The following is a 14022-nucleotide window of genomic DNA, read 5'->3' on the forward strand; positions in this document are numbered from 1 at the left end:
GCCTGCCGATGCAGGGGACGCGGGTTCGTGCCCCGGTCCGGGAAGATCCCACATGCCGCGGAGCGGCTGGGCCCGTGAGCCATGGCTGCTGAGCCTGCGCGTCCGGAGCCTGTGCTCCGCAACGGAGAGGCCACAACAGTGAGAGGCCCGCGTACCGCAAAAATAAATAAATAAAATAAAATTAGAAAAAGGTTCAGGTAAAGTAGGCTGAATCTTTTTCCCATAATTGATTAATTAGCTGTAATTTTTATTTTTATTTTATTTTTATTTATTTTATTTTTTTTTTTTTGTGGTACGCGGGCCTCTCACTGCCGTGGCCTCTCCCGTTGCGGAGCACAGGCTCCCGACGCGCAGGCTCAGCGGCCACGGCTCACGGGCCCAGCCGCTCCGCGGCACGTGGGATCCTCCCAGACCGGGCACGAACCCGCGTCCTCTGCATCGGCAGGCGGACTCCCAACCACTGCGCCACCAGGGAAGCCCTAGCTGTAATTTTTAAACTGTATTATAATTGTCATCATAACTTTTCAAAAACAGGTCAGTTTTATTTAAGTTTGAAAGTTCCATTCTGACTTTTTACATAGCTGTTTTCACAAGCAGTTTTAACAATTGAAATCTGAAGTAAATTGAAATTTGGTATAAAATGATTTTAATTATATGTACCTTAAGATGTTACTAGTTACAACATAAGGTAACAGTGTTTTTTTTAGAAAAAAAATTATTTTCAGTATTTATAACATAAGATAATATGGTAGAGTATTTATGATAAGAAATAATATGGTAGAGTTTTCGTGTTTACATTTGAAGTGAAGTAATTTTTTTTACTATATGTCCCTTAAATGTTTTACGTGTATAACTTAAGATACTATGATGAGGTTTTTTAATTACCTTAAATTTTTAATATTTATAACATACACTAATATGTTTCAAGAAAATATTGTATAGTGCCTGAAATAAAGCTAAAAGCTTTAGAATTCACTGCATGACCCATCCGCCCCGCCACCAGCACTATTCTTTGAGGAGGAGAAAAACTGAGGCTCAGAAGTTAGTTGGTTTATATGTGGTTATGTTTAGTCGGATAAAGCAAGTACTCAGCCCTACGTCTCCTGTTTCCTTTTCCAGTACTTTTCCTTCTATACCAGACATTTTCTTTGTGATAAAGAATACGTTATCTGAATAGCATAACAAATTCTGCATTACTTGGGACATTCAATTCGCTTTTCTTACTCTTTATAAGCCACTTATCACATAGTAATAGCTTTTAGTTGCCTTCCAGCCTATTCTTATCCATATTCCAAAATGTGCTTTATTTATATCATACCATATACTCCATTTCAAGTCAGTAAAATTTAATTGCACTAAAATCAAATGTCCATTAGGAAATCAGAGAGGAGAGAAAAGCGTCTGTTGATTCTGTGTCAGCAGTTCTTCCTTGTCAAGATTGGGACAGATTTTTCCTTTTTTGCTTACTCTCTCAGGTAAAATATTTTTTAAATGGGTAGAAGGATATCCTGAAACATATACTGAGACATTCAAAAGGTATTTAGATCCATTTTTCTATGCATATGTAAGTTTTATGTATGATTCTGTAAAAAAAAAAATGGTTATGGAAAACTAAGAATTCTGTAGAGGATAATGTGTCCGTGGCATTATTGGCGTTAAGTATATTGAGAGAGGAACTAGTTTAACCATTTCCATTTGCTTCCACCCACTAAAGCAGGTTAGGGTGCTTGACAGGAACAAAAAAGAGAATAGCAGAGATAACTCATACGACACGAAAGAGAGGTGAATAAATTTACGTTCTCTATAATTTGACAGCCATTTGTGTGATATTAGGAACTTTGTAGAAAGCTGTTTAAGTAGCTCCAAAGAAAACTCTATTCTCGCCTTCTGGAATTCCCACTGAATGTATATTGAGCCTTCTTTCATTCTTTTTTTGTCTTTGAATTACTCTTTCATATTTAAGCAGTCTAGGTCTTTCTGATGCCATCTGAGTGATTTTCCCAGATCTCTTTTCCAACTCACTGGTACTCTCTACAGTTGTATTTAATGTATTGTTTGAACCACCCAGTAAGTTTCTAACTTCAGTGTCTGCAAACACATTCTACCTTTTTTTGTAACCGCTCCTTCTTTTTTCATGGTCTCTTATTCTCATGTTCCTAATTTCTTTTAAATCTGTAATCATTCTAAACATACTTATTGTTTTATCTTATGGCCATATTATCGGAAGTTCAGGGAGATAAATTTTTGCTTTTTGTTTTGTCTGTAGATTTTGACTCAAGGTAGATGTTTTCTCTTAAGTTTTGTAATTTTAGACAGTAAATTCATTGAAAGTAGGGTTTTTTCTGTGGAAATCCTTTGTGACTTGAGTTGAGAGCGTATTCTTCCAAACAAGTTTTGCATTTGCTTCTTCTGGGTCCTTGGGGAGAGGGGGGTAGTGTTACTGATGAGCACCACTTTTAATATTAAGTTCTTGGCTTGGGGGTCCCAGAACTATGTTGATGGTAAAAGTTTCAACTTCATACTCCGACTCCAGCGAAGCCCAGGCTACCAGCTGAAATGTTTACAAGTTGTTTTCCTCCCCATCCAGGTTCAAGACAGCACAGCAAGATTGCTTATTGTCTTTCTGCAATGAGAAGGTTTTTTAAGTCTACTCTTAGACTGAGGGTATAGCACTTTACGTGTCCAGGCTGTATGTAGGGGTCTCAGTAACAGCTGAGGCATGGATTCTTGACGCTCGCTTGTACATTGAAATATTACAGAGGCTGGCAGGTCTCCCCAGGGAAGCTACAGTGTTGGCTCATGTGCACTCAACAGTTTTTCTCTCCCCTCTGTTTCTGGCCCATCCTTTCTTTCTAATTCAGTTATATTAATCTAAAGTTCACATTCCACTGGTGGGCTAAGATTGTTGGCTGTTTTGTTCACTGCTGTATCCTCAATGCCTGCAACAGAGCCTGGCAAATGTTAGACAATAGATACACTAAATGAAATCGTCCAAAAGGTATTTACTGTATTTAACCCAGCAATTCTGGATATTTCATAGCAAGGGATTTGACAGCTAATCCAGGTTGCCACATTGCTAGAAACAGAAAATACACCGGACTCTCAAAGAAAAAAGAATGCAAAGGTTGAAAAGACTCAGACCTTGATGATTTCTTCTAATCCTCATTGCAAGGAATGACCGTAAAGAAACGGAACCAAATTCTCACTAACTCAGTAAGAACAGTAAACCAGTTCACGTGTGCTGATTAAATAATGCCTTCTGGCCAGTACAGATCGTCCTTTTACATCTTCTTGTGTATCTTCAAGGTTTTTCATACTCAAATATCTTTATATAAATAGCCTTACAATCAGTAGTCTGATGGTGAAGGTGATGAGAACAATGCTGTTTATGTTTATAGTATTTTATGGTTTTTAAAGCACATTTTACATTTTCATTTGATTTGTGTGCAACTGTCAGAAATGTTTAAGTGACAGATAAACTGTGGTGACAGTTTTTACACAGTGCCATATTTTAACCAAAGGCTTGCAGAGGTATGTAAATGGACAATTCCCTTTCAAATACCTAGCTTGTGTGAGAATCGCTAGATAAAACAACGAACCAGAGGAGCAAGTTTATGTGAAAGTGATTTTCTGAGTGAGGTGAGATCTCTCTTCCCTAATTTCCATTATACCATTTCTTATCTTTTTATTATAGTATGGAGGATGGGGGTGAGAAAGGAGAGGAGAAGAAAGCACCTTGAATATGTAAATGTTTTCGTTCAATTTGGGCTCCACTGAGTTGTGGTATGACTAAGTACACATATTTTCTTAACTCAAGTTTTTCCCATTTATGAGGAAAATTCTTGCTACTTAATTGTTTTCTCCATAGGGATGTAATGTCAACTAAATGTCTGCAATATTTATGATATTTTCTGAGCAAAGGAGATATTTTTAATGTAATGTACTATTTTCAGTGTCATAAAATACTTTGTATTTATAATATGCCTTTCCTAATAGCTCCTGAAATGTAGCCAGATGAGGAAGGTGTTTACCATTTTTACCAGTAGAAAAATTTACCATTAGAAAATCAAGGAAAAGCAACTTCTGTAAGGCCACTGAGTTAGTTGATAATGGAACAAAAGAATAAGCTAAATCTAAGAATTACATTGGGATTTTCAAACGCAAAAGCTATCTATGATTTGGTCCTTGTATACTTGGAGCATCCGCTCCAAGCCCTGGTCACTAGCAGCACTGTTTACAACAGCCAAGACATGGAAACAACCTAAGTACCCATTGACAGATGATTGGCTTAAGAAGATGGTGTATATATCTACAGTGGAATATTACTAAGCCTTCAAAAAGAATGAAATATTGCCATTTGCAGTAACGTGGATGGACCTAGAAAATATTATGCTTAGTGAAATAAGTCAGACAAAGAAGGACAAATACTCTATGGTATCACTTATATTGGAGTCTAAAACATAATACATATAAATCTATATACAAAATAGAAACAGACTCACAGGCATAGGAAACAAACTTATGGCTACCAAAGGGGAGAGGGAGGGAGGGACAAATTAGGAGTATGGGAGTCACAGATACAAACTACTACACATAAAATAGATAAGCAACAAGAATTTACTGTATAGCACAGGAAGTTATACCAATATCTTGTAATAAACTATAATGGAATAGAATCTGCAAAAGAGAAAAAAACCCTGAATCACTATGCTGTACACCTGAAACTAATGAAATATTGTAAATCAACTGTACTTCAGTAAAAAAAATTAATATGGTAATAAAATATACAACAGCAAAGTGCTTTACAGGTTTTGTTTTGGTGACCTGTTTTACGAAAGAGTTCAGTTTTGCTTGAGACAGGTGGGAGAAGGTAACGATACAGCCAGGAAGTAAAGTGAGAATGAATGAATTCGGTGGTAGAGAAACAAAGGCTTTAACCCCACCATTGCTAATCCCCAGTAAACGGGTGTGGCTCCTTCTAAATGTTTGTCTAGTTCAACACGGTCTGTGCATCTTGTAAATTCCTGGGGGGGTCCAGAACCAGAGTTTATTCATAAATTCAACTCACTGTCTTTGGTATCCAAGAATTCTCAAGCCACAGGAAGAATGCTTCTCCGGTTCTCTAGTAGTTCAGTCAAGTTAAAAACGTTTCTGTTCTTCCTTGGTTCTCTTCCCTTCCCCCAGCCTCATCCCCTGTCCTTCATCTCCCTCCCCCTCCTTCCCCCTCCCTTCCTCCCTCCCCCTCCCTCTCTCCAGCCCTCCATCTCCCATCACCCATTTGTCTTTTGTTAGCACACTCCACTTAAACTGCAAACAATTATCTTAAAGCAGCACAGCTGTCAGCCCCTAGCCTTCCATCTCCCTTCCAAAATAGAGTGCTTCTTCCCTGGGGACATCTGTAGCCAGCCCGCCAAAGCCTTAAGGGGCACATGTGGACATGCACCCACACAAGGGTATTTGTATCTCCCAGCAGCTATTATTTTCTCTCCCCACTTTCCTGTTTGAAAGTCCATTTCCACTCTGGCCCCCGAAGACCTCAGCCCAAGGCCGTGAACCAGAGAGAGCTGGACTGAGTTGCACCTAGCTCTCCGGAAGCTGCCTGTAGTGGCTTTTAATTAAAAAAAAAAAAAAAAATTCAAACCAGCAAATATGCCCAGTTAGGTTAAAAAAAAAAAAAAAGATGTTCCTTTTTTTTTTTTCAAATTCTTGTCATGATTCTGTGGTTATAGTAGATGGGAAAAAGAGACCCGCTGAACTTCATGACTAAGAGATCAGATTCCCTCTTCTCTGGGAACTGCCAAGACAGTAGTTTATTTCTGATGCCTGTGATATTTCCGATTCTTGCTTTGTTGCCTGTTCAAGGAAAGACGTTTCCTCTTCAGAGGTATTGGCTAGTGTGTTCTTGCTTCTCGCGGACAAGGCTCCCGAGTTACTTTGTCTTCCCTCGTGATGTTCTGCCCTGAAGATGGCTGTTTCCTCCGGCTTAATAAGTTGCCTTCAGCACTTACTATATGTCAGGCCCTGTCTTTTTAGATTCCTTTAAATAAGCACTATAAAATAAATGAAGCTCAGAGAGCTATGTAACTTATTCAAGAAAACACCCCATGAAAAATAAGTCTCCCATGTTTATTGTCATTTGTCTCTATGGCCCCTCCACCTCACTGGCTCATACAGCAGAGTTGCTATCCAGGAAAGTGGTCAAAAGTTTCTTTTCTTCCCCCTGTGGAGCTCAGTGAATATGCCTTCATTTGCTTGGAATTGGGTTTTATAATTTGATTAAACTGGAATCTACTGCATTGTCAAATAGCTTTTTGTGGTCTAGTAGGCAGCACACCTTACTGTGTATGTTATGATCCAGGCTTATCCCCAGCTGATAGGTTTAATGGGATGGCCTTCAGTGTTCTGTCAAAGAGCTAACTTCTTTGGTGGCAAAGAGCTGAGCACAATGAGTGAAGTCTAGTCTGTCTAATGTTTATTACTATAATGTGAATTTCAACAGATATCTGCTATCATTTGTGTCCAGTTTATCAAATAAAAACAAGCAGCTGTCAGGCTTTCATGAACGTTATATGAGCGGTAGGCACTTGAACAAAGGAAGATGGGCTGAAAGAAACAGCACTAGTTACGCACAGTGTATAATTTCCAGTAAGCACAGTGCCAAGAATTTAATTGTTTTTAAAAAAAGTAGGGAAGACCACTTGGAAAAAATAACCTACATCTTTTCTCAAATATCTAATTTGGAGGATTTTTAATCATAAGCTTTAAAATATAAGGAAAACGTGCTATACTTGGCAAATTATAATACATATTTTATGTATTGTTTCATATCTTATATATTTATATCTTACATGTTCTTATATATTTTAGGTAATTTCTCTATTATTCACACATCTTAAAAGGTAGATTTTAAATATTGGAACATCTGCCATGATTCAAAAGAAATATTCTGAAAAACCAGTTTCTGTAGTGAGTTACATGGTACCTGCCTGGATGAGATGACACCCCCCTCCCAAGGTCCTGTTATTTCATAAGTATCACCAATCATTCAGCATATTTTTAGGAGTCTTTGAAGCACAAGGCTTAGTGAAGATACTGAAAAATCCAAAGAGCTTTAAGTTAGAGTCCCTGCCTTTCAGGATCTAAGAATTTAGTTGGGGAAATAAGACATGTTTGCAAATTACCTTAGAATTAAAGGCAATACATATGTGTAACTGAACCACTTTGCTGTACACCTGAAACTAACACAGCATTGTAAATCAACTATATTTCAGTTAAAAAAAAAGAAAAGGCAATGTGAGCAGGCCCCACTTTCTACTTCAACTCCCCCTTCATTGACTTCTTCACCAATAGTCATTCATTCAACAGATATTTACTGAGTATGTATCACTGTGTGGTCCTTAGGGGTTCCACGGTGACTCTCCATAGAGAGTCTAACAGGGGACACGAAACCTATAAAAGTGGTCTAATACAGAGGGAAAAGTGAAAAGAGCCGTGGAAAAGAAAGATAAAAGGGACTTCCCTGGTGGAGCAGTGGTTAAGAATCTGCCTGCCAATGCAGGGACACGGGTTCGAGCCGTGGTCCGGGAAGATCCCACATGCCGCAGAGCAACTCAGCCCGTGCACCACAACTCCCGAGCCCGCGAACCACAACTACTGAAGCCCGCGCGCCTAGAGCCCGTGCTCCGCAAGAAGAGAAGCCACCGCAATGAGAAGCCCGTGCACCGCAACGAAGAGTAGCCCCTGCTTGCCGCAACTAGAGGAAGCCTGCACACAGCAACAAAGACCCAGCACAGCCAAAAATAAATAAAATAAGATAAATACATTTATTTTAAAAAAGAAAAAGAGAAGAAAGATAAAAGACTCTAAGAAGACTCAGGAGAAATAACTGATTTCTACTTGAAGAAAACAGAAGGGCTGTCATCATTCTGAGAGCTTGAAATACACAGGGTTTGGATATAGAAAGTTGGAGGAACATGTGTTTCAAATAGAAGCCACTGTACAGAAGTGGAAAGCTGTGGTGGAGATACAGTGCGTACAGCAAGCTTGACTAGAACAGGGATACATCAAGAGATTCATGGGGGTAACGTTTGCAAAGATATCTTGAACAAGGATCACATTCACCTTTAGAGTTCACTTTATGTTTTATAGGCAAAACGCCTTTGGAGTTTTCCAGGAATAAAATGACATGTTCAGAGCTATGTTTCAGGAACACTGAACTTGGTGACTCTGTGAGGTCTCATCTGAAACTTTTTCTCAAGCCTATGCAAAGCCTGTATCAGCGGATTAGCTTAAAGCAAAGGCTACGGTTGATGTTTTGGCTGTCCTTGGGTGGATCTGCCCACCTCTATTAGGTTCTAAGTGCTGGTCTCCAAGTCCAAGCCCTGTTCTCTGTTTCCTTGTGCCCACCTTGGACCTTGGTCATAGAACTTCCCTGGGTATTCTTCTGTCTTCCTATGAGGTGAAAAGAGAATGTTCTCTCTATTCTCAGTACTTTTCTTAAGCAAACTTTTTGATCTTAAAAACACTTCAAATCGGGTAACTGATCATGTTTCCCTCTTTTCCCTCTTTGCAACAAGGTAATTTAGAGCCAGATTTGTACCCTTCTCTAAACATGTGTACAACTATATACAGCAGGCGTTTTGTCCACTCACCTCATATCTGGCTTTATCTTTACCACTTTCAGTTTTCTTTTATTCTATCTTCCTCTCTGACTATGTTCAATTTTATTTTATCTTGTTATACTTTATAAAAGTAATCTATCTTGAATAAGTCGGTAAACATAAATGCATACGCCAGCTACTTCTCACGTCCTGTAAGCCAGAATCTCTAGAACTAGCGTTGACCTCCCACCGAATCCTTGGATTTTCTTCTGTTTGTGATTCGTCAGGATTTAAATTCCTGGCCATCCACCCCATCTCGCTCAGACTCTGCACTTATTCTGTTCCATCAAATTTTATTTATTTATTTATTTATTTATTTCGGTACTCGGGCCTCTCACTGCTGTGGCCTCTCCCGCTGCGGAGCACAGGCTCCGGATGCGCAGGCTCAGTGGCCATGGCTCACGGGCCCAGCCGTTCCACGGCATGTGGGATCTTCCCGGACCGGGGCGCGAACCCGCGTCCCCTGCATCGGCAGGCGGACTCTCAACCACTGTGCCACCAGGGAAGCCCTCCATCAAATTTAAGATTGAACCTAGCTTTCATTATCTGGATTTATTTTATTGGTAGGCCTCCTAATTAGGTAGTCAAATCAAAAGAGGTCCCAGCAGACAGAACACGTGTGCTGAAATAACCTCAGACAACTGGAAAAAGGAAGGGTGTTTACATGATGTCTTGCACATTGTAAGCTCCTAACGAATACTTGCAAAAGGAATGAGTAATCCGGAGAAAGCAGCAGCAGAAACTAATTAGTTTCTGGAAGGTTTTAAATGGAAGGTTTTAACCCACGATTTATATTTTGATTTAAGAATAAGAATCCAGAAACTAACACAACATTGTAACTCAACAATACTTCAATAAAAAATAAATTTTTTTTAAAAAACTAAAAAAGAATAAGAATCTTAAGTTCAGCATAATGAAATATATAACAGACCTTAAATCTTTTAATGTTTCAGTAACAATCTTAACATTTATAATGCTGTATCATTTACACAGTGCTTTCATCTGTTACTGACTTAGCAGATCCTTAGAATATAGAAGGTTGATAAATGCCTGTGGGATGAATGACGACGTGTGTGAATAAATGAATGAATGAGTGCATTTCACTGAATCTTTAGATTGCACTAATACCTGGATGGGACAGTGGTATTGGACTGTCCAAAAAGTTCGTTCGGGTTTTCATAAGATGCTATGAAAAACCCTAACAAACTTTTTGGAAAGCAATATTCCCCACATTACAGTTGAAGAAACAGAGGCTCACTATCACGATGACTGACAGAGTTAGGAAGTAAATTTGGTACCCTGACTTCTACGATGCTGCTCTTCCCTCGACATAGTATAATATCTGATATATCATTTATTCTATGTAACCTATCTATAATATAAAACCATTCTTTCATGGAGCTGTACTTAAAAACATGGAGTCATCTGCTTCTTCCTAGGCACAGTCTTAATACTTTGTTATGTATTGTTTCTCTTGTTATGTATTGTTACGTATGAAATGTTTCTCTTCTTTCTCTCTTTGTTATGAGGCCGACCTTGTCTAGGCCCTCGTAACTGTAGCTTATTTTATTTAAAAGTAATTTTATTATTTATTTATTCATTCATTTTTTGGCTGTGTTTGGGTCTTCGTTGCTGTGCGTGGGCTTTCTCTCTAGTTGCGGCGAGCGGGGGCTACTCTTCGTTGTGGTGTGCGGGCTTCTCATTGCAGTGGCTTCTCTTGTTGCAGCACACGAATTCAGTAGTTGTGGTTCGCGGACTCTGGAGTGCAGGCTCAGTTGTTGTGGCACGCGGGCTTAGTTGCTCTGCGGCATGTGGGATCTTCCCCGACCAGGGATCGAACCCGTGTCCCCTGCATTGGCAGGCAGATTCTTAACCACTGCGCCACCAGGGAAGTCCGTAACTGTAGCTTATTATATGTCATCTTATAAACAGCTTCTTGAAATGTTCCTTAAAGACATCTGTAGAGATTCTAATCATATGCACTGATGCTAAGAACAGCAAAGCTAAGTAGTTAAATGATACCTGAATAATAAATCTTACATGAATTTTAAACTGTTTCTTTTATTCTCACACGATTAAAACTGTATGCGCTATTTTAACCCTGCCATGTCTTCAAAGGCTAATTTCACTTTAACTGAGAATTAGACTTCCGTAATTTTTCATGGGCACCAAAACAGTGGACCAAGTAGGATTTCTATAGTTTCCAGAATGGGAATCTTCAAGAATAGTGACTTGTACAAGGAAGCAGCTCTGTTTCATAGATTTGGGTGTGATATCTGTCCCTCATTTCAAGAGTAAGAAATTACTAGTTGTTAAATGATATGATACAGATTATTAGAGACCCCAGGAAACATGGTGTTACTGATATTATACACTGTGGGAGGAGTAATTTTAATTGTTGTACCCTGTAAAGAGGTTTGATACTATGTATTCAAACTCTTACATATCATGTATCCATTTCATGCAACCAGAACTACAATGTTAGACTGTGTTAACAATCACTGCTGGAGTTCACACTGTAGATGAAAGATAGTCCCTGTGTTTCCTGTTCTCTTTCAATATGTGCATTTATATTAATAGCATGGTTTAATACAACACTTTAAAGGTATATTGCACTCTGAACTGAAGTTAGTCAAAAATTGACATCTTATGTGTGCGGAACCATAATAAGTTTAGCATTAAATTAAGGAGTCATCTGTCTGTTGGCTAAAATGTAGTATTTGTGCATTCTAGCATGTCCAAAGCTAGGTAATGAGAATGAGAAGTGGGTCTCAAATGTTCCATTCATTTGCGTATTTTAACTTATGACTTACTAGCTTTAGAGAATTTCTTCCTGGTTACACCCCACTGTTGTGTTTATATTTTGAAGTTGCTGGATCCTTTATGATTCCGGTTTAGAACAAAATATTTGTACCACTGACATAGTGGCATGAGTCGCTCTGATCACTTAATGACTTACACCAAAATGTAGTTCTACTGCATACTGTGAAATTGGAAAATCTGTTCTGCATGTGTTCTAATGGATGTAACAGTCATTAAGTATATGAGTCTTCTGACGTTGTAATCAGCTGTGATTCAGTCTGTTAAATATCCATGAAAAACATCTGCTTCACACAGTGACCTTCTGCTAAAGAATACTTAGCGTCTATTAGTAGATCACAGTGCAGATCTGCCTTATTTGAAATGTGCTAGAGTAGTCTACTGCTGTTTAGCAACTAGCTTGTAATAATTTATTGCAGTTAAATAAAGCTTAAAAAAACTCCATTAAATAATTATAGGGATTATATGCGCTTCCAAAACCTTTGTGTTCTACAGAAATTACCCATTTAATTTCAGGGTTGGTTTGTTTTAAAAAGCTGAAATCTAAAGTCACGTTAGGGGAGCTGTCAGATGCTATTTTCTGTAGGTGTTAATAAAACCAGATGAAAAAAAAATCTGAAACAAATTAAAACCAAAAGCAATTTTACCATCTGTGGTATATTAATTAGAACTTTGTGTATCAAGGGTAAACTTACTCTTAGAGAATGTCACTGAACACCCGCTTAATAGAACAATATGCAAATGTATTAGGTTATAGATTTACATGCAGTTTTTTTGTTGTTTTTTTCGGTACACGGGCCTCTCAGTGTTGTGGCCTCTCCCGTTGCGGAGCACAGGCTCCGGCATCAGTAGGCGGACTCTCAACCACTGCGCCACCAGGGAAGCCCTACGTGCAGTTTTTAATGCTAATTCATCTACAGTGGATCCCCAAGAAATGGGTAGTGTGTATAGATGTGTATGTGCACATACACATAAATATAATGTCTCCATTTCTTTTTTCAGAGCAACCTGCAAACAACCAAGGCCAATCCACCCTGCAGCCTCTGCCACCTTCCCATAAGCAACACTCCGCACAGCATCATCCATCCATCACTTCTCTCAATAGAAACTCCCTGACCAATAGAAGGAACCAGAGTCCGGCCCCGCCGGCTGCTTTGCCCGCCGAGCTGCAAACCACACCCGAGTCCGTCCAGCTGCAGGACAGCTGGGTCCTTGGCAGTAATGTACCACTGGAAAGCAGGTAAGCCTTGAAGTTGAGACTTTCAGAGTATTTGATTCTTAGGACCACACAATGTACCTGCATGGAGAATGCATGTTTGACAACAGTCAACAAACCATATTTTTTAAATATCTGAAATAGAAAGATAAACTAGTCCAACCCTTTCCTCACCAAGAGAGATTTACCATTCTTATATACTCTCTGTTTTGTCTTCTCTAGAAACAGTTCCAGATGACTGGTACTCTTTTAGTTGCTGGACCAATGAAGTTTCCTATCCTTTTCACACATTTTTTTAGCCTACAAGAGATGAGAATAAATGGCTTCAGTGAAACTTTCCTTTGCTACCATTTTTTTTCTTATCTACAGATGATCAGGCATGTAGAGAAAAGGATGGAAATGCAAATGTGTTTCTCAGGCCCATGATTCAGTGATTATATTGAGCATCTACTTGGTTCCAGACATCCCTGCTTTTCACAGACTCCGTTTTGTCCATCACATCCTAAAATCGTAGTGGACCCCCACTGCTGATGCTTCAGAACAAGTCAGAGGACCATTTGTTAAGGATATTTTAGTTTCTTGCAATATGAGGGAGATGGGACCTTTAAGTTTCCTTCCATCATTATTTCCATTCATGTTTAGACAATTCTGTTCGAAAATTCTTCCTTATGATTCCTGAAATTTCCATCCTCTGGTCTGCATCATGCAGTTGAGAATCTGTAACTGTACAAAATCATTTTGCCCCATTTCTGCAGCATGGCCTGCCCTCAGCATGGCCTGTGGACCCCTTCGCTTCCAGAACCTTTGCCAGCTCAGTGCTCTTTCTCTGACACATGCTGGTGAGGTTCTTAATGACTTCTAGCACACCTCAGGCCACAGCTAGCAACCTGCTCACCCAAGAGTGTAGATCAGTAGGAGCTATTTTGAGCTAATTCATTTCATTTTTAAATATCTCTGGGCACAGAAAATCTTACCTTCATCCTTTGGCCAGGACCTCAACAGTCAGCATCTCCTTTGTGTTACGCATCACACAAGCAAAGAGTGTGGTGCCCTAACTCACGGGTCTCCTATTGGCAGCTTTGCAGCCGTGTTCCTCTAACACTCCTATTGGTATTTATTTCTTTCCTGCCCTAAGGTTCCAGTAGGTTCAGAGAAAAAGACTCATCACCACATAAAGCCAGAAACCAGAGGGCTCTGGACCTCCTGGGAGGGTGCCCTGCCCCGTAGAGCCCCTGGCTAAAGTCAGCATTTAAATTAGCTTCTGGGTGAAGAAACGGGTTTCATGATGAATAAATTCCTTTTTTTTTTTTTGCCATTAATTGCATG

General features: G+C 39.3%; 1 protein-coding gene across 8 annotated transcripts in view; it reads left to right on the forward strand.

Annotated features, from left to right (window-relative positions):
- Positions 1-14022, forward strand: part of TENM3 (teneurin transmembrane protein 3) — a 439982-nt gene that overhangs the window by 247703 nt on the left and 178257 nt on the right. For all 8 annotated transcript variants that reach the window (XM_065899884.1, XM_065899885.1, XM_065899886.1 and 5 more), the window contains one exon: positions 12483-12720. In XM_065899884.1, coding sequence (XP_065755956.1) covers positions 12483-12720 — 238 coding nt within the window. The remainder of the gene's footprint in view (positions 1-12482; positions 12721-14022) is intronic.

The sequence above is a fragment of the Phocoena phocoena genome, chromosome 21 (assembly GCF_963924675.1).
Source record: "Phocoena phocoena chromosome 21, mPhoPho1.1, whole genome shotgun sequence".
Classification (NCBI taxonomy): domain Eukaryota; kingdom Metazoa; phylum Chordata; class Mammalia; order Artiodactyla; family Phocoenidae; genus Phocoena; species Phocoena phocoena.